Source organism: Labrus mixtus, chromosome 14 (genome assembly GCF_963584025.1).
Source record: "Labrus mixtus chromosome 14, fLabMix1.1, whole genome shotgun sequence".
NCBI lineage: Eukaryota > Metazoa > Chordata > Actinopteri > Labriformes > Labridae > Labrus > Labrus mixtus.
The window spans coordinates 8,600,064-8,618,190 of record NC_083625.1 but is presented as its reverse complement, the minus strand read 5'-3'; the positions used below and the strand labels follow the sequence as shown (position 1 = coordinate 8,618,190).

Genomic DNA, 18,127 nt, shown 5'->3' with positions numbered 1-18,127 from the left:
AAGCATACTTTTGGTGTCCATGTTTCCGTGTACGGTTACCACTTGAACGCAAGCCTTTCCGGCACAAGTTCTACTGGAAGGCCACACCAGTCTGTTATTATGAATAGATTCTAGAAAGTCAGCCTATCGCTGCCCGTATGCTGATCAAATTCATGACAATTAATTCACAGCTCCTTGAGCAGACAAGTCGTGTCCATTTTGTGGGACCTCACAGACTGTGAACGTCCTTTTGTTTTTTTTTAAATCCATCATTTTTAGCTGCATCAGTCTGTTGCACAGCAATGCTTAATTGTCTAAGCCTTGGAAAGATCTGGGTCACTATCAAAAGGCTGGTGCTGCCTTTGGTAGACCTAAGAGCCGTGGTCTTTGGCTCTTTCCAATAACAACCTCCCATCTGCCCTTTTTCTTTATGAAACCAAATATATTTGCTAAAATGTTCATCTGTAAATATATATATATATTTATGTGTTTACTTAAATCTTTTTCTCAGTTGTTGAGTTTTACAGCCCAAAAATAAGAGTAGAGTGTAAAGATTAGGAGAATATTATGGTTCTGCATATTCATTTTTTAAAAGTGGATAATAAACATAAAAAACTGCCATTGTGATCAACCATTGAAGATAAATAAATACTTATGACAGCATCTTCCTGTTTTAACTGTTTCACATATATAGTGTAATTTCACTTGATTGTTGTGATATTTTTAAATAGATATGGCTTCTCCGTCGTTGTCTGTCTTGTTTGATTGCATTTCAGTCTTTGCCAAGTGAGGAAAACCGATCCCCGTCCTGCATTCATGCATGACACACATCTCACATTACATTCTCATGGTTCCACTTAACACGCTCTCTTTATTCCTTCATTAACACAGAAACGCACATCAAGTAGATCTAAAAACACAGGACAACAGTAACTTGATAGACGACTGTGTGTGTTTGTGCAGCATCAGCACATCACTAACTGGACACTACCGCTTTATGCCTTTCAACTGTGGCTTGCAGAGTGTCGAGGTCACAGCATGTTGCATGTTGTGAGGAAATACAGACCAACTCTATGAGATGCCAGATTTCTAAATCTATTTTAATCCTAATCCCATCAGTACAGTTTACTCTGCTCTCTGGTCCTCTGAAATTAAAAAATCTGAGGTCTGCAATTTCACAACGCAACCAAGATCTGATTTTACTGGGGAAAAAACGATTTTCCTTTTCTGAGCTCATTGCCTGAAAAATGAATTGCAAACTTTTATTGTTTGTGCGGCCTGAAAGACCTTTAAGTCCCTAAGCTTGTAGAAAAAAGAAAAGAAGAAGAAATACGGATAAACCTTGTTTGACTCCGTTTGTCATTCCTTATTTTGTGCACATCCCCTGTAAGGCAGGCTGAAAAGAAGATTGTTTCTATCTGGATGAAGAATTCATCATTCTGTCGCATAGCAGAGTTAAACAAATCTTTGATTACTCCAAAAATCATTTTGATATACTCAACGAACGTTGATTTAATTCAAGCTTTGAGATTTTATTTATGTGTTTAATTGTATTGTTTGGGCAATGAATTATATAAACGTACAAATCAATAAATAAATGACAGTGTTGACTTGTGAATTAGGAGAAAAGGTGCAGAAGAAATATAAAGTCTAGTGGAGTAATGTTCATGTGAAGAGCCTTGATATCAGCTATTAGTTAATGTGCAGGTGTGTTTGGAAGACTAACCTGTCCTCCTATGCTTCTAACCTGTATAATAGATGAGCTGTGTATCGCTGTGTTATTCTAACCCTGCAGGAGAAAGAAAGAGGGAAGGAGGGGTAGAGAGAAAGGAAAAACACATGAATAATTGAGTCCAAATCAGTTTAGTGACCCTCCGTCCCTTCCTACTCTCAGTCTCATACGGTCAATGGGATTCTACCTCTGGATCTGAGAGAAGAAAAGAGACAACTTCAGGGAAGGCAACTTATGAAAGGCTGTTTCCGGGGGCCATAGCTCTACGTTTTCATATTAACATTTTTTAAAGAGTAAAAAGGTTGTTGGACTCTGGATCATCATGATACCATGGTGGCCCAACTGCTAGGACTGGCATTTCTTTTCCTCCAATGCACATGTACTGAGGCCACTTCTACGACTTATGGTAAGTCCTGTGTCTTTGATTCATTTTCGTCTATTTGAATTACAGATTGTCTTCTACATAAGAGTACTTGACCAGTCAAACAGCATTAGAATAAAACCTGCTATTACTTCAGTTATAGCAATGATTTTGGTTAATCACACCAATAATTGATAGCTAGTTTTAAAAAGTATGTCATGATTATGTTTAACCTCTGTAAATAAAAACACAAGAGATTTTTGGGGGGATAAAAATCAGTTTACTGTGTCATTTATTAAATAGACAATTTTACATTTTAAATAATAAAAATGTTATTGTTCTTTGATAAGACATGCTATGATACCAATGTATCTGCGATGAGCTAATATTAAATATATCCATACATCAATATATCGGATATATATTGACCCGGACAATTTATTATTGGGGATGTGTTATTATACATTTAAAAACAAAATCTATTAGAAAAGACCTACAATACATTTTCTGAATTATATTAGCACTGAACGCTACTTTCATTTGTTTATTATATTTCATTGTGTCACACAACAGTTTTCATCCTAGGATTAAAAAAAAAAGGTTATACCTACATTTACATTTACGTTTTATTATATTATTCAGCCCTATAAGGTCTGTAAGAACATCACAAAAATAAAGAAAATAGTTAAAGAAATAAGATGCAGAAGATGAAAACATTGTGGCTGGAAAAACTGTTTGACTAATCCCATTACTCGGTTTTGAATCGCTTTTTAAAACTATCAGTGTGTCTGAAACGTACAGTGTAACCAATCCTGTAACTGAACACTGTCAGGGCACACTACACCACCATCTCATTTTCCTCCACTCCATTCCTTTGCATGCATACCTGCGTGTCCTCTTCCCCCTCTTGCAGTGAAGATCAATCACAACTGGGAGGTGGTGTACCAGGACATCAGCGTGTATGGGGTAGTGGGCAAAGCTGTGATCCTGGAGTGCGGGGCCGCTTTACCTGACATGTACATATGGAGCTTCACCAAGCCAGGCACTGAAGCTATAAAAGCTGTGGTGTATAATTTGGGCAAAGGAACGAGGATCCAGAAGCTGGCAGAGACACTTGGAAAGATCACAATCATCTCAAACAGCGCAGCTGTGAGCATCGAGAACCTGCCTGTGGCCGCTCATGGCCTGTTCACCTGCCAGGCCTTCTATGACATCGAGCTAGAGCCCAAAGTCTACTACTACTACGTGCACCTCACTGTCCGAAGTAAGACCGCCTGTTCTCTGAAACACCTTCTTCACACAGCGGTGTAGTTAGCAGAGTGGGTGGGTGTTGGTGGGAAGTGTGTGTTTGTGTAATGAGGAGCTGATGGGGATACTTTTGTCTTGTATACTCCAAACCAAACCACCACTCTAATAACATGTTTGAGGTAACATCCATATTCCAATATTGATCTAATGATTCCGCAACAGTGTAATATTGGCGTCCCAGTCTGTGAATCCACAATGTGTTTCATCATTTCGGAAGCACAGCACAGCGGGAGCCCCACATAATGACCTCAAATTGTTGGTTGGGATTTGCTAGCTAGATGAGAAGCCAGCCAAGCGGGATGGGCGAGTTTCAGCAACCAAGGTATTAAATCAGTCTCAACTCCACCTCTTTGCCTGTTGGAAGTGAGTTGGAGTCAGCAGTTCCAATATGGTGACTGCCATTGTTGGGCTTCATATCCTCTGATGTCACTGAGATAACATCCACGATATAAGCTTATTCTTCTTTTTGCGACATAAACATAACATATTATCGAACCCTTTTTGAAATAGGACAGTGAAACCATTCTTATATTAATACATTAAAAATGAAATTAAGGAGACATTTAGCTTAAATAAGTGGGCGGAGCAAGCCCTGCTCTGGCCAAAGATACATTTTTTATTTAATCTCTTCCAATACTGACATTAAAAACATAATAATTGGATTTTAAGACTATGAACCAACATGGTTAGATCAGAATTTGTTTTAGTCTTCAGCGATTAAAACAAAATTGCAGATTTGAATGTTTTTTTTTTTTTGTAAGATTTATTTTTGGGCTTTTTGTGCCTTTAATTGAGAGATATGACAGCGGATAGAGCCAGAAATCAGGGAGAGAGAGTGGGGAATGACATGCGAGAAAGGAGCCACAGGCCAGATCCGAACCCGGGCCACCTGCCTGGAAGACCACAGCCTCCATACAAGGGGCGCGCGCACCAACCACTGCGCCACCAGCGCCCCAATTTGAATGCTTTTTTAAAGTAATTTAAAATTAAACACATTGTTTGCCATCTAGTACTTTACAAGTACAACCATGTGTATAAAAAACCCTTAAAAGCAATTGCAGCCTCACTCAGCTTGGATGTTGATACCTGTTCAGGCTAAATATATAAAGGTAGTGTGATATGTCATCAGCATACATAGATTTTATTCATGAACAATGCTCTTCTGTTAATGAGACAGAAAACAAACTTACTTTGAGACTTTTTTTTCTTGAATACAGTTCCAATCACAAGGCCCTTCCTGCTGATGAGTGATGTATCTCCAGTGGAAGGCTCTACGATGTGGATGCGCTGCAATCTTGAAAATGGGACCGGACCAATCCAGTATGTGTGGCAACATGAAACCCGTGGTGGCAACATCACAACCTTTGCACACAGCAACACCAGTGTTATTAACGTGACAAATGTCAACCGTAACCACTCTGGCTGGTACCGCTGCGTGGCCAGCAATGCTGTCAACACCGAGAGCTCCAACCGGTTACTGCTGGAAACCATCTGTAAGTCATTTTTCACTTGGAGAAACACTTGGGTTTCTGACTTTATATCTAGTAGAAGTTAAATCCTTTTCAGACACTATATCACAGCAGCTATGCATTTACTTGGTGATTTCTTAAACCCTCCCTGTTGTCCTCAGTTGGCCCGGACATTCCTCAGATCGACGTGTCTCCATACACAATAACAGAGCGAGGATATTCAGCTGTGGAAAGAGAGACAGTTTCTTTACTGTGTCAAGCCCAGTCGAACCCAGCCAGTCAATACGTCTGGTTCCACAACAACTCCCAGGTCTACGCCGGGCCGCATTATACCATCACTAAGATCTTCCGCATGCACACCGGCGACTACGCCTGCTTGGCACAGAACACTTACCTCAACACCCGCTCCAAAAAATCCATCAGCCTGACTGTCTACTGTGAGTGTGAACTCTGATCTCTCACCCTGGCCCATGCCATCAATCCTCCTAGTCTTCAGTAAATCTCTTTAATCAGTCTCAGCTTGTGTTCCTCTGTCTTGGTGCTACAAATGGCAAAGACCTAGATTCAGATTTGACATTTAAAGTTCAAGACTAAGAGAACACAAATCCAGGATCTTAATCACCTTTGATTTTTCATCTGTATTAACACTTAATCTCCTACTGAAATAACACTCCCTGCACCTCCAGTTAAACCTGTCCTATTTTCAGTGTTACACCAAAACCTCCTTCATTTCTTGCTTCTTTCAGCCAATCACCTCTGCAATTCCCCTACTCCCTACACTCTGTGAGACTCCAAAACAGAACCATAAGCCCTCCAAATACACATCTGACACACACTCAGACACAAACACACTCACAGCAGAGGGTGGTGGATATGCTGCAGACCTATTCTCCTGCTCTGGCCCGACTGGGAAGTTGATTGGACTCTCTGGAAGGTACCTCGCTGTGATTTCACAGCCATGGCAAGCGTTGGTGGGCTGGAGAACTGGACGCTTGTCATTCTGTTAAAATATTTGTTCTTGTTAAGTTATTGAATTTCTGAAAGTCACTCAGATCATTTGTCAGAGATAATACACTATGTAACAAGACTTTTAAAAAAAAAAATTCCTATCTAATTTTACTAAGTTGATTCATATCAAACATCCTTTAAATTTTAGTTCTATAGGCACTGTCCCTGGCCCCAATGACCTCATACAAACCCCACTTTACACATCCCTACCTTGTTGTTACGCTGTATCTTATCCCCACAGACCCACCAGATGGCTCCCCATCCTGTTCTGTGGAGCCGACTCTGAATCACACCTCTCTGAGACTCCTCTGCTCCTGGTCCGGGGGTTTCCCCTCCCCCAACCTCCACTGGACCGGGGACCTGCATCGAGTGGCACAAAACGAGTCTGACACAGGGCAGCAAAGTTACCCCTTGACCAATACTGCCATCTTGCTGCGATCTGAAGACTTGAATTCTAATAGCAGTTCGTTCACATGCGTTGGCTCCCACATAGCACTTAAACAATCATTAGAGTGCAGCACACGCTCATGTAAGAAAGTTACATTTACTTTTCCCATTTCACACTTTTATGCTGTCTTTCAAACTTCAACTCATTTAAACCTCTTCTCCATCAGACATTCCCCCGGCAGAGCCAGTGTGTTTTGCCTACATAACTAACAACAGAAAGTATCTGCTGCTTTCCTGCACCTGGGATGGGGGAACCCCAAAGGCCTTGGTGTGGTGGGAGGGCCCGGGGGGACAGGGGAACGGTGGGGAAGAAAACTCAAACATCTTGATCCTCCGCTATGGCACTGCTCAAGGTGGGATACCCTACACCTGCCATGCTAGACATCCACTTCTGGCACAAACCAAGACCTGCAGGCTCACACTTGGTCAGTTAACATTCTCAAATACACCAATCAAAACAAACATCAGCAGAAATACTTTGTTGACTTGTCAATTCTTCACATTATCACCTGTAGAGGCTCCTGTACTGCTGACGCAGCGCAAAGTCGTGTCAGTGTACGAGGGCAGTGATGTCCAGCTCACCTGCAATCTTAGAGCCAACTACCTTCCTGTCAGTGAAATCACCTGGTTTAACAATCAGGGCGTGGACGTCCGAGACACCTCCAAGTACAGGCTGCAAAGAACATCTGCATGGGCAAATCTGACAGTGAGAGACACACATGAGAATCAAGACAGCGGCGAGTACAGATGCTCCACATCCAATGCAGTGGGAGGAACTGAAATCAATGTCACTCTTGTGGTCAAGAGTAAGAAATGTTTCTGTTTTTTTAACTATGAATATGTATTGTCTTCCTGCCAGAGGATTGACTCCAAGACCATTACCTTACAAACCTGGCTTTTAAATGGAATGAAAGAAGTCATCGACCAATATGTTTGACTCATGTTACACCCCCAACATGTCCACAATTAATTAAACAATTAGCACAATGAGCCTTACTTTGCATCCAGATATTGCATATATAGTTGATATGAAATCATTCAAAATGATACAATCTTGGTTATTTTAATGAACAATAGTATCGAAAGTACTAAGGCTTGAAAAAACACTTCAGATCTTCAGCCATATCTTGAACCAAAAGCTGATGCGAGCAAAAGAAAGTGACCACTGTCTTAATTACCCATATATATCGGCAACCTTTGGGTACCAAAAAAATAACACACAGGGAGGGGCCAGCATTTTGTCAGCCGTTGTGGTTCCAATGTGAAAGTACAAAGGCGTCGTGACAGAGGAGCTTTGTTATGGCGCAGTGGCAGACTCGATGTAAAAACAAAGCTCTAGTGACAATGCTAACATGCTAAGTAAAATGGTGCAATTCTTATAATATTTAAAGTATTACACTTTTACCATTCTGAATACAGTATACTGTAGGCGCTAAACAGAAAGTACGGCTGAGGCTGATTGAAGTGGAATCAGCTTTGCAAGCATTTGGTGATTAAACAAAGAATCCTAGTGGACAAAAGTTTTGACCTCATGGTTAGCAAGAAAGTAAAATCACCAAAACCAGTATAATTCATCTTGTAGGACATGAATGTCAGAAAGAAAAATGATATGTGCATTCATCTAAATATCTTAAATGTCTTGCTTACTGATGTCCATTTCAGTATTTCAGTCCAGTTGTGTTTTTTCTCCTTCATCAGGACACCCCATGCCACCCAATGTGACCCTGGTAAAAGTGGAGTACAATGGCCGACAACGTAACGAGGTGGAGCTGGAGTGGCTGGTAGAGAGTGAAGAAGAAAGCGGCTGGACAGGTTTCATCCTGGAGCACCGATGGATGTCAGAGCAACCAGGAAGGAGAGGCGGCAGCAACGACTCAAAAGAGGAGACGAAGTCGAAGATCGGTCCGCTGGTCTGGTACCAGAACATCATCCAGGACCCAGAGGTCCGGAGACAGACAGTAGGGAGACTGACACCAACTGAGACCTACCAGTTCCGCGTCACACCTGTCAACCACCGCACCGTCGGACACGCTTCTTCAGCAAAGTCTCCAGGTATAGTAAGTGACCAGAGTGAGGATTAGTGTGGTTAGATACACGAGTAAGCAAAGACAGGGCCTAGAGTCTGTGTCGCCTTAATAATTGGATAGTAATAAATTAAAGATGAACAAATGCAGGGAAAAAAAACCAAATAGTAAAGCAAAAGGTGACAGGTGAATCAGGTGATGATAACTTTGTTGATGTTGCTGTTTTGCTCATTATTTTACTGACAGTCTAACTTTTTTTTTTTTTGTTATCCACTTAGGTGAAAGACTCATACACAAACTAAAACACAAACAATTACACACACATCACAGCACTGCACCACTCACTTCCTCTCTACCTTGCCTGCTCCTTACCTTTCCTCTAACTGGCCTGTGGTGCTTCTTATAAACTGTATGTTTCTACTGTACAGTGTTTATTCGGGTGTGACTGCTCTTATCAAATCAGGTTATGACTGAGAGTGTAGAAAGGCTTATTGGTCAGGTTAGAACAGGACGGTGGTTTTCAACCCATGTGCTTTTAATGCATCAGTTACCCTGTGAGGAACTTCTGTTCATTTAAACATGAGGTTGATTTATTCCCGTTGACTTTAACTTTTTATTTTAAAAGGCAGTGTGTCATTTACTCCATCGAAAGCACTTCAGTTTTTCTTTATCATAAAGACACACTGCACAGAATTAATGTAATCTTACTTGAGACAGGGAAGCAAACATTTACAAAAAAAATCACAAATTTGGCTTATACTTAAAAAAGAAAAAACTAAAAACAACGCTGACATGGGTTGAGAACCACCAGACGGAGGTGTAACACGTTGAATAAACAGTGTGAGACAATTCTGTGTTTTGTCAGACGTTCTATTTTGCAATATGTAACTGTGATGTGTTGCAGCGGAACCGAGCTCTAATGTCCTACCTGCTGTAATCGGAGCAGCTTTTGGCGGGATGCTCTTGGCAGCCTTCCTCACGTTGCTGCTGCTCATCTTCATTATCCGCAACCGCAACAACAATCCACGTGAGTCCCATAGACGAGCACTAACCTCCCAATGGCTCAAACGATAAACCGTCACTGCAATTGTCTCATTATGTCGCATTCATATTTTATGTTTCGTCCCCTAGGATTGCATGACTTGCTGTTTGGTTTGTGAGTATCTGCATTTGATCTATATTTAAAAAAACACCAGAAATGAAGAATTTGCAGTTTGTAAAAAAAATATTAACGGTGAATTCTGTGTACAGAAAAGCAATAAAACCAGTATCTTCTTTTGGTTTGTCCAGGCATCACAGTCAGTCGAGGGAAAATATCAACTTCCCGGAGGATGAAGTGGTGGCCGAGTCAGAGGGGGGGATAGAGGAGATTGGTGGATCAGCCAGTCCAGGTAAGACAAACACACATGAAATACACAATAATGGAAACATAAACATCGACTTTACATGTCTAGATTATGAAACTAATTTTGACATTAGACACTTTTTTTTATGTAGTGTACAGTTTCAGTTCATGGGTGGACTTTACAAACTCAAAAGTAGTAACACTGAGATGGATTCCTGAGCCAGTTAAACCGACCCTAACCATTAGATACAAAGTTTTGTTTTGTTCTTTTATACAATGACAATAAGAGTCTATCTATCCAGATCAGGCATGGTGCCCGCAATTCACAAAAAAGTAGGAAATAGGAATTTAAAAAATGTACTAGACAGGAAGTTTCATTGACAGTCCCAGCGCATGATAGTAACCATAGTACAAACAGCCCTTTGAAATGTCCTCGTACTTATCGCCCTGAAGTGAAACCCTTCATCACAACTGTAGTCAGCTGTCGACGAACTGTTTTCAGCACTAACAGCCAAGATCTCGCCTTTTTAAATGATCAGGTTTGGTTTGAACTGAACAACAACTAAAATCCTCATGGATAGTTTTTCGTCTTGCGGGTCAACTTTTAAAGTTGGAAAATCAAGAATCCAGAAAAATCACATCCTTGCTAGATCTTTATATGGTAACGGGTTCAAGTTTTCTATTTAGGAAGGCAGTCCCCGTTATTATATCAAAGTCACAGCAGACGTTTGCGGTGAGCCACACGGCAGTCTCGACCACATTAGCCTCCTTATCTAACTTAGTAACATGAACACACGTTTCTTTTAATGAAGCTGAATGAAACAACTAAATCTGAATTATTTTTTACTTTAAAAAGCAATAAGTAAATGACTTAATAATTGCACATTAATGACTAATAATTAATTGACTTTTTTTTTTTCTTACATAATGAACCGAGCTGCTATTCTGTTTCAGGTCCAACTATGTCTTTACCACGGGCATCTTCCCCCCTCACCACCACACCAGCCCCTCCCCCTGGAGATGACAATGAGCCTGTTAATGTCACCATCACAGTCCAGGCTATCGGCTCATAGTCAGACATCAGAGTTTTTTTTTTAATTTTTGATTTAACTTGGAAATGCTTTTGTAGACAGCTAAGACAGTTTGTTCAGTTTTGGCATTACTAGTATCCTGGGACTTACAGTGGATTTTAACTCATCTACACTGACAAATACAAGCTCTTTATAAATGTTTGCTACAAAACTGTTGTTGCTGTATTACATAGTCAAGTATTCTGCTCTGTACACTGAGTTTTTAGGGTCTAAATTTAAAGTTTCAAGTCCTCTCAGACACATTATGATACTTATATTGTAAACTACAGTCCCATAATAATAAAATAAAGTAAAACCGAACTCTGCAAGAGGCTGCAGTAACCGTGAGTTTGACAGTTTAGTGATTGTATTGGTACTAGTGAAGATATCACAATCTAAAAATGTTGTGTTCAAGTTCATTAGATGCAAAGTATGGAAGAACAAATATTTTTCTGTTTTTGCCTTTTAATAATTGTTTTATTCAAACATTTGCAGAACAAAATCAGTCTTCACAAATGCAGGAAAGGGACACACCAGGACACTTCTCTAACAATCCTCCTACTCTAACACTAAACTCAAACCTGATTACCAACCCCTTTAAAAAGCCCCGTCTGCCATCCTGACATGTAACACTGAATCAGTTCTCACAGGGATAGAAGGACAAAAAAAACAAAGATAACAGAAGAGTACATTTAATATCATTAGATCATATCTAAAATATCATTAGAACTACATATATACAGGTTCTCTTTCTGGTGCCCAGAGCAGTGTACTTGCATTTGTCCAGGACTCTCATGTGATCTTCTGTGTGCTGATGATGTCACCAAGCTTGTGTTTTATTTTCACAAAGAGACGCTTGAACTCCAAACCGTCACCCTGGAAACACAGAAACATGATGAGCTAACATTACTGTGACTCTATACTCATTAGTTTATCAGGTCCAGGTTCTGTTTTCTTTTTGTTTAGTCAAGTTGGATTCATTTTACTTTACTGTTGTTTACATTCTGGCAAATAGAAATAAAAAAAAATGCCAAAATAAATGGTAGCAGTTAATGTAAACCTGTTATATTTACTTGTATCTTGTAATTGATTCTATTGTGAAATACTAAAAACCCACCTTTGACAGTCTGAAGTCCAGCAGCACTCTTTGATTCATCTCCAGTAAATGGACTTTGAAGATAAGTTTGTTATTGCGTTTGTCCAACGTGCTCACCGTCACCTAAAAGGCAGATACTTATTCATTTAACTGAGATGTATTATCGTCCCAAGCAGCTTAAAAAAAGCATGTGAATTAACCTGCTTCAGCTCAGATCCATTCATTAACACTAAACAGTAAAAAGACCAGTTAAATCACATGAGACAAGATGGAGTTGTGTGAAGTTGGACACTGTATTTAAGAGTGTTTTTAACCTCAATAGTCTTTTGACCTTGTATACTTCATAACATATGTACCTGTTTGGTGCAGGTGAGTTTGAAGCCCAATGCCAGGCCGTCACAGGCATCTTTCAGGTCAGATAAGGAGGCGTCGGCATTCACTGTGGTGAAGAAACGCGTCATTCTGCGGACTAATCTCTGCCATGGCGACTACACACACGAGGAAGGAAAAAGTTAGGACAAGATTAACACATCAATGAAGTATTTTACGGCTGGATGACATAAAATGTTAGTTTCTGTTTTGTAAATAAGAAGGCAAAACAAAGAAACAATATGGCTGATCTGTAGCACGTGTTGCAGGAAGTTCACACTCATTGTCAGATAGGAATAAAACTCAAGCACCAAGTGTGGGAATTACCTGACTGGCTCCAGGCGTGCCCAGCAGCTGACTACCAAGTAACATGTGCTCCGGCTTGGTAGGCTGAGAGAAGCTAACTTGACCGTCTGTTTGACTGATTACCATCATGGCCTCCCAGCCAACTCCCGCAAAATCAGGCTGAGAGCTGGAAAACTGCATCCTGTCATCACTACGGAGGGGAGGAGTGTACTTTAGAGATTACAGGCACTTAAAGAAATGTCACTTTGAGTGGAATTAACAAAAGAGACACATTTCTGACCTGTTGCCCCGGGATACGAGTCCCCCATCTGATCGAAGATGTTTGCTTCCTAAGCCAAGAGGTGGTTGCTTCACACCTGCAGAGACACACAGGCAGAAAATCAGTCGAGGGAACGATTAAGTTCAAGTTGAGTTCTTTGTATCGTACTGATTTTGAGACATGCCTTGTGTAAACCAGCGGTCTTTTTTTATGTCTGCGATGGCGATGCGTGCACCCGGACAGGCCAGCAGTAACTTTGACAACAAACCTGAAAAGAAAAGTTGAATGTGAATTTGAAAATAAAAAAACACCTCAGACCTCTTTGGGCCAACTTTCTGTTCTTTATAATTAAGGGCTCACTAAGAGGCATTGGTTGTATTTTCTTCCAAGGAGGTAAGTATGTTTTCTTCTGCAGCCAGTCTGAATACTCCTGACAGCTCTCGGAGGGCTGGTCCCATGGCAGCTCTGAGAAAGACACAACATAAACTGAACATGAATACATTCTTTGATTGATTGATCGTGGATCTATTTTTTTGTTTATTGTGTCATAAACAATATGCCCAAACAGGCGTACAAGACACAATCATTAACACAAAGAGACAAGAAAACCAAAAGGTAGACACATCAATTACAATAATACTAAAAAAAAAAACCACATCCAGATGTTTCTTACGGGCTTTAGAAGAGTAGCCAGATTATGATCATTCATATAAAACAACCATTCAATCATGTCCTCAGCAGCGCACCCAAACGTTTCAGGATTTTCAAAACACTTTTCATCTAATAAGGTTCTTAGCTCAGTCAAAAAGCTAGATGCAGAGAGTGCTGCATGGGTGTTGAGAAATGTTTTGAAGATGACTGAAAAGAATGTGTCCCTCTGGTGCTCTCCAATGTGGGGATCCAGCTTAGAACCTTTTGAAGAGGTCTGAGGCACTCACAGATTCATAAAGTCAACATGTTCAAGCCATGCTGACCTTCATGAGGGCAGGCTGATCACTTTCCCCCCGACTTACCTCCAGCCAGCATGGCAGTGAGAACTATCCCACAGGCCCAAATATCCGCAGGCTGAGCCCTGTACTCTGATTGGCTGAGAAGCTCCGGAGCCACATAAGGAAGCGTCCCACAAAGTCGATTGAGGCGACGCTCCCGTCCTTTGAAGCGAAACATGGTGGCCAGGCCAAAATCTGTCAGCTTCAGGTTATCTAATACGGTAAAGGAGAACAGCAAACGAGTAAGAGAGAACATGCAAACCTACGGTGGCTGATAAGTGAAAAGCAAAATTACAAACGTGAGACAAATTTACATTTTGAAAAAACTTTTTACATTTTTAGAAAACAAAATTACAAAACCAAAACACTTACACCAAGGGAAAAACACATTTACATCTTATAAAACAAATTTACAAACGACAGAATCTTGATAAAAAGGGAATGTATAAAATGTCGGAAGTGACCCGGAAGTGATCGAGTGAGGGGGTCATTTTGTTTGTTTTGTCGCGGTACATTCCCTTTCCGTCAAGATTCTGTCGTTTGTAAATTTGTTTGGGGGACTGGTAAAAGTGTTCCGCCTCTTGTAAATTTGTCTCAGCGATTGTAAAAGTGTCTCACATCTTGTAAATGTGTTTTGTCCTTGGTAAGTGTTTTTGGTTTTGCAATTTTGTTTCATAAAATGTAAAAATGTTTTTCAAACTGCAAATTTGTCTCACATTTTGTAAAAGTGTTTAACACACTTTGTAATTTTGCTTTGCACTTCCCAGCCACCGTACAAACCAGAGTTAATCCTTTGACACCTCCATACACATTGAACTTAGTCACCTTTGTCATCCAGCAAAATGTTCTCTGGTTTTATGTCTCTGTGTGTAATGCCAGTACTGTGGAGGTAGTCCTACAAAAAGGGAGACACAGAATTATATCACAGCAGAAGAAAACAGGTGAATGAAGTAAAATCAACACAGAAAGCTCCTTCACTCACCACAGCGGCTATGAGCTGCTGGAAAAATCTATGAGCATCTTTTTCTGCCATCCCAACATCAGGCTCTGAAATAATCCAGCATTTTGATAACTTCAATGATTAGATCGATAAGATAGACAGATGCACTTGATTGATCCCAAACCGGAAAATTGTGGAAACAGAAACTTATTATCAGGTGTTTTTAGGGGAGGTGTCTGTTATTTCTAATTAAAATAAATTGTGTCCATTTTGAATATAAAACTTTGTTTGCTATTTTGTGTGCTGTCCTGTTCTATACATTTGTGTTGTGTTTTTGTAAGTACCCGCCTTTGGACTACAGATTACATTTAGTTTTTTGTGCTAATTAACATAGATGCATATTGACATAGATCCGTATTGCTGATATGCTGATTATTGTGTGCTTTCCTAATTCAATAAATAAAAAGCAACAACAGACTTGAGGTGACCGTTCATTAATTCAGTCAAGTCATTTCCAAAAAAATGTATCTAACCTCGCAAATAGGTAGTTTAAATACATTTCATTTCAATGAGAAGACCAACAACACACACTTTTGTCTGACCGTCAAGTAAATATAAAATGTGGAATTCACTACATCGTTCTTCTAACATAGGTTGGTTAAATTATAAAGTGATGTCACATTACGGATGTCCTGAGCTTGTGACAAAAGATTTCCTTTGTTGACAGTGTTTGTAATCTTGTCTAATTCCATATCATAAAATGATTAACGGTTGTTTAAGTTGCAGTAAAGCAAATTTGAAAAAGTGTTGTTCCATCTCAACTCAACTCATGTTGATTTTTTTTTACAAATCTAAAATTAGAATTGCAGTCTGAACGTTTTCAATGTATTGTTGAAGTCACACAGGGGTGACTCCAATCAAATCTTACATATGAAAGAATTATTGGTCACAACAACCCGAAGACGTCTCACCAATTCGGTCAAACAGTTCCCCTCCGGTGCAGTACTCCAGGAAGAGGTACATAGTGGGACCTTCTTTCCGATGGCCAAAAAATCGTACGATGTTGGGGTGGTTAAGCATCTACAAGCAGTGGCAAATGTTCTCATTTTATTTTACATCTTTAATCACACACACACACACACTGTAGGTACTAATTGCAGTGAGGGTGAACAACGTACCTTGTGCACACAGACCTCCTTCTTCACATTTTCAGCACACTCTTTAGCCTGAGAAGTGTCAATCACTTTCACTGCGACCGCCTCCTCTGTCTGTCTGTTCACGAGCAGCCTCACTCTGCAACACAAACATTAGAGGAAAAAGTGCATCAAGAGGTGAAGAAAGATTCAAAACACAAATTGAACCTGTGGTAATATGTTCAGACAGGTATGTTTCCTGGTATAGTGTGAAGAAAACGGCAGTGGATTTTGTGAACTCTTCCACTTACAACACAAGGTTGGGGTCAGATTTCCTGCAGATTACACATGAGCTTCCAGAAAAACTTTATTGTGAATTACTGTTGCAAAACAACGTACCATAAAGTTCCTGACTCAATTGCAAGTACGATAGTCCGCCTATTATCGAGTTGAAGGAACAAAGCTGTTCCAAGTACTGGTAAATTATTGTTTGTTGGTATTTGCACCAAAAGAATGATAACATTTCCAGTAACTGGCAGATAGAAATGATAGAACCAGATAGATACAAAGACCAGATATATGGACCATCCATACCACTTTTTTATCCTGGCTATGTATTGTGGGCTCATGTTTTTTGTATGGGTGGGATATGTATGTATATATGTATATATGTGTATGTGTGTCGTATATATGTATATATGTGTTGTGTATGTATGCTGGCTGCTGGAACACCTATATTCAGGCGCTCCTTTGTGCCCACTGCCATCAGACTGTACAACAGCAGCCTATGACAACAATAACAGTCGGTCCTTGACACAAAACTTCAACCCCATAAAACACTACCCACATGACCTGCTTCATTATTATCATTGTATTATTATTTAGCATCAATATATATATACATATATACTGTACATTCTATATATTTTTATTATATTATTATACTAGTCTATATTATATAACATTTCATTATATTACACTATATTGTTCATATTGCACTATATTATATTATATTATATTATATAACTGCACTCTGCATTACTGTGATACAACACTGCCTCTCTTCTCTGCTGTTTACATTACTTGCTGCTATTTCTCAAACCAAGTCACTTTAATCACTTGTCACTTTATCTTGTCATTCACTGCAAATACTGTCTCAATTCTCAATCCCCCCCAGTTAACTTCATCATTCATTTTGTACTTGTATATACCCCCCTGTTTTTATTTTTATTTATCTTATCTATTCTGTTTAATGTGTATTTTTTAGCTTTCTTGTCTGTGCTGCTGTAACGCCCGAATCAATAAAGTATTATCCTATTTCCCTGCTGGGATGAATAAAGTATATCTTATCTTATTTTATTTTATCTTATTCTGTTGGCATATTGTTCAGTTCTCCTGAAACCTTACGTTTGTGTTGTTTTTTTGTGTGAAAGAAACTGGAGATGCACAGCTGTGATTAATAGTAATAAACACCAGAAAGGATGTATTTAAAAATATATATATAAGAAGTTCATACTCTCCATAGGCTCCTTCTCCAAGTGTCTGAACAAGATCCCAGTCTTGGACAAAAGGCACAGCCATGCTAAAAAAAAAAACAATACACAAACATTAAGAGCCTTTTATAGAAAACACATACATGGCATAGCATTTTACTCTTGTATGATATTTAACTTCATAGACTCGAGTGTTTCATCTTTGAAAGCGAAGGTAAAACAAAGTGTGTGTGCCACTACTTTACATTAAACTAAAAATAAAAACAATAAGAAAGTCGTTTTTTTACTCGTAGATGAAACTCTCCCCTACCTGTACAGCACCTGCAACGTTTTCTGATGTTCTTTTTAAAAAACCGGACAAACTTTTTCATCTGTCTGGGGCGATGACAGGAGTGAATTTGTGCACAAATTTGGCGCGTTGTTGTTGTGCCGACGATAACTTCCGCCATTGTCGTCATATCCGCTTTTTTCTTCTTCGTGTGTTCGGTTCCTGAAAACATACTGGAATCATCGCCTCCATGTGCCAGTAATTTTAGAAATCACGCGTCTCTGTTTTTTTTTTTTTTTTGAAAAGGCCTTCAATGTTTGTTCGCCAAGAGGAAAAGTCAGAAGTGCGCACTACATTTTTATAAATATTATAAAAATCGTATTAATAAAAAATGAAGATACAGAAAAAACTATTCTAGAATACAATGTAAATTCGTAATCTAAAGGACATGAAAAGTATGCAGATAAAAATGGCATGCAATGTATGTGCAGTATTTCTTAAATTCTAATAAGTCAAGTGTTTTTGTAATAT

General features: G+C 39.5%; 2 protein-coding genes across 2 annotated transcripts; one reads left to right on the top strand and one right to left on the bottom strand.

Moving 5' to 3' along the window:
- Positions 1–1,841: 1,841 nt before the first annotated feature.
- LOC132987886 (V-set and immunoglobulin domain-containing protein 10-like 2) lies at positions 1,842–10,759 on the top strand. The gene is made up of 12 exons (XM_061054865.1): positions 1,842–2,117; positions 2,986–3,336; positions 4,598–4,873; positions 5,011–5,286; positions 6,099–6,386; positions 6,472–6,729; positions 6,820–7,110; positions 8,003–8,356; positions 9,233–9,355; positions 9,460–9,484; positions 9,619–9,719; positions 10,628–10,759. Exons 1-12 carry the CDS (start codon positions 2,042–2,044, stop codon positions 10,744–10,746), a joined length of 2,538 nt encoding a protein of 845 aa, XP_060910848.1. The 5' UTR covers positions 1,842–2,041; the 3' UTR covers positions 10,747–10,759.
- A 431-nt stretch (positions 10,760–11,190) lies between these two features.
- Positions 11,191–17,791, bottom strand: chek1 (checkpoint kinase 1). Its single transcript, XM_061054864.1, has 14 exons — positions 17,639–17,791; positions 17,352–17,417; positions 15,881–15,995; positions 15,674–15,782; positions 14,745–14,809; positions 14,588–14,657; positions 13,787–13,975; positions 13,134–13,238; positions 12,958–13,041; positions 12,795–12,870; positions 12,536–12,704; positions 12,196–12,327; positions 11,861–11,962; positions 11,191–11,619 (listed from the first exon to the last, which is right to left on the bottom strand). Exons 2-14 carry the CDS (start codon positions 17,414–17,416, stop codon positions 11,536–11,538), a joined length of 1,365 nt encoding a protein of 454 aa, XP_060910847.1. The 5' UTR covers position 17,417; positions 17,639–17,791; the 3' UTR covers positions 11,191–11,535.
- Positions 17,792–18,127: the final 336 nt, after the last annotated feature.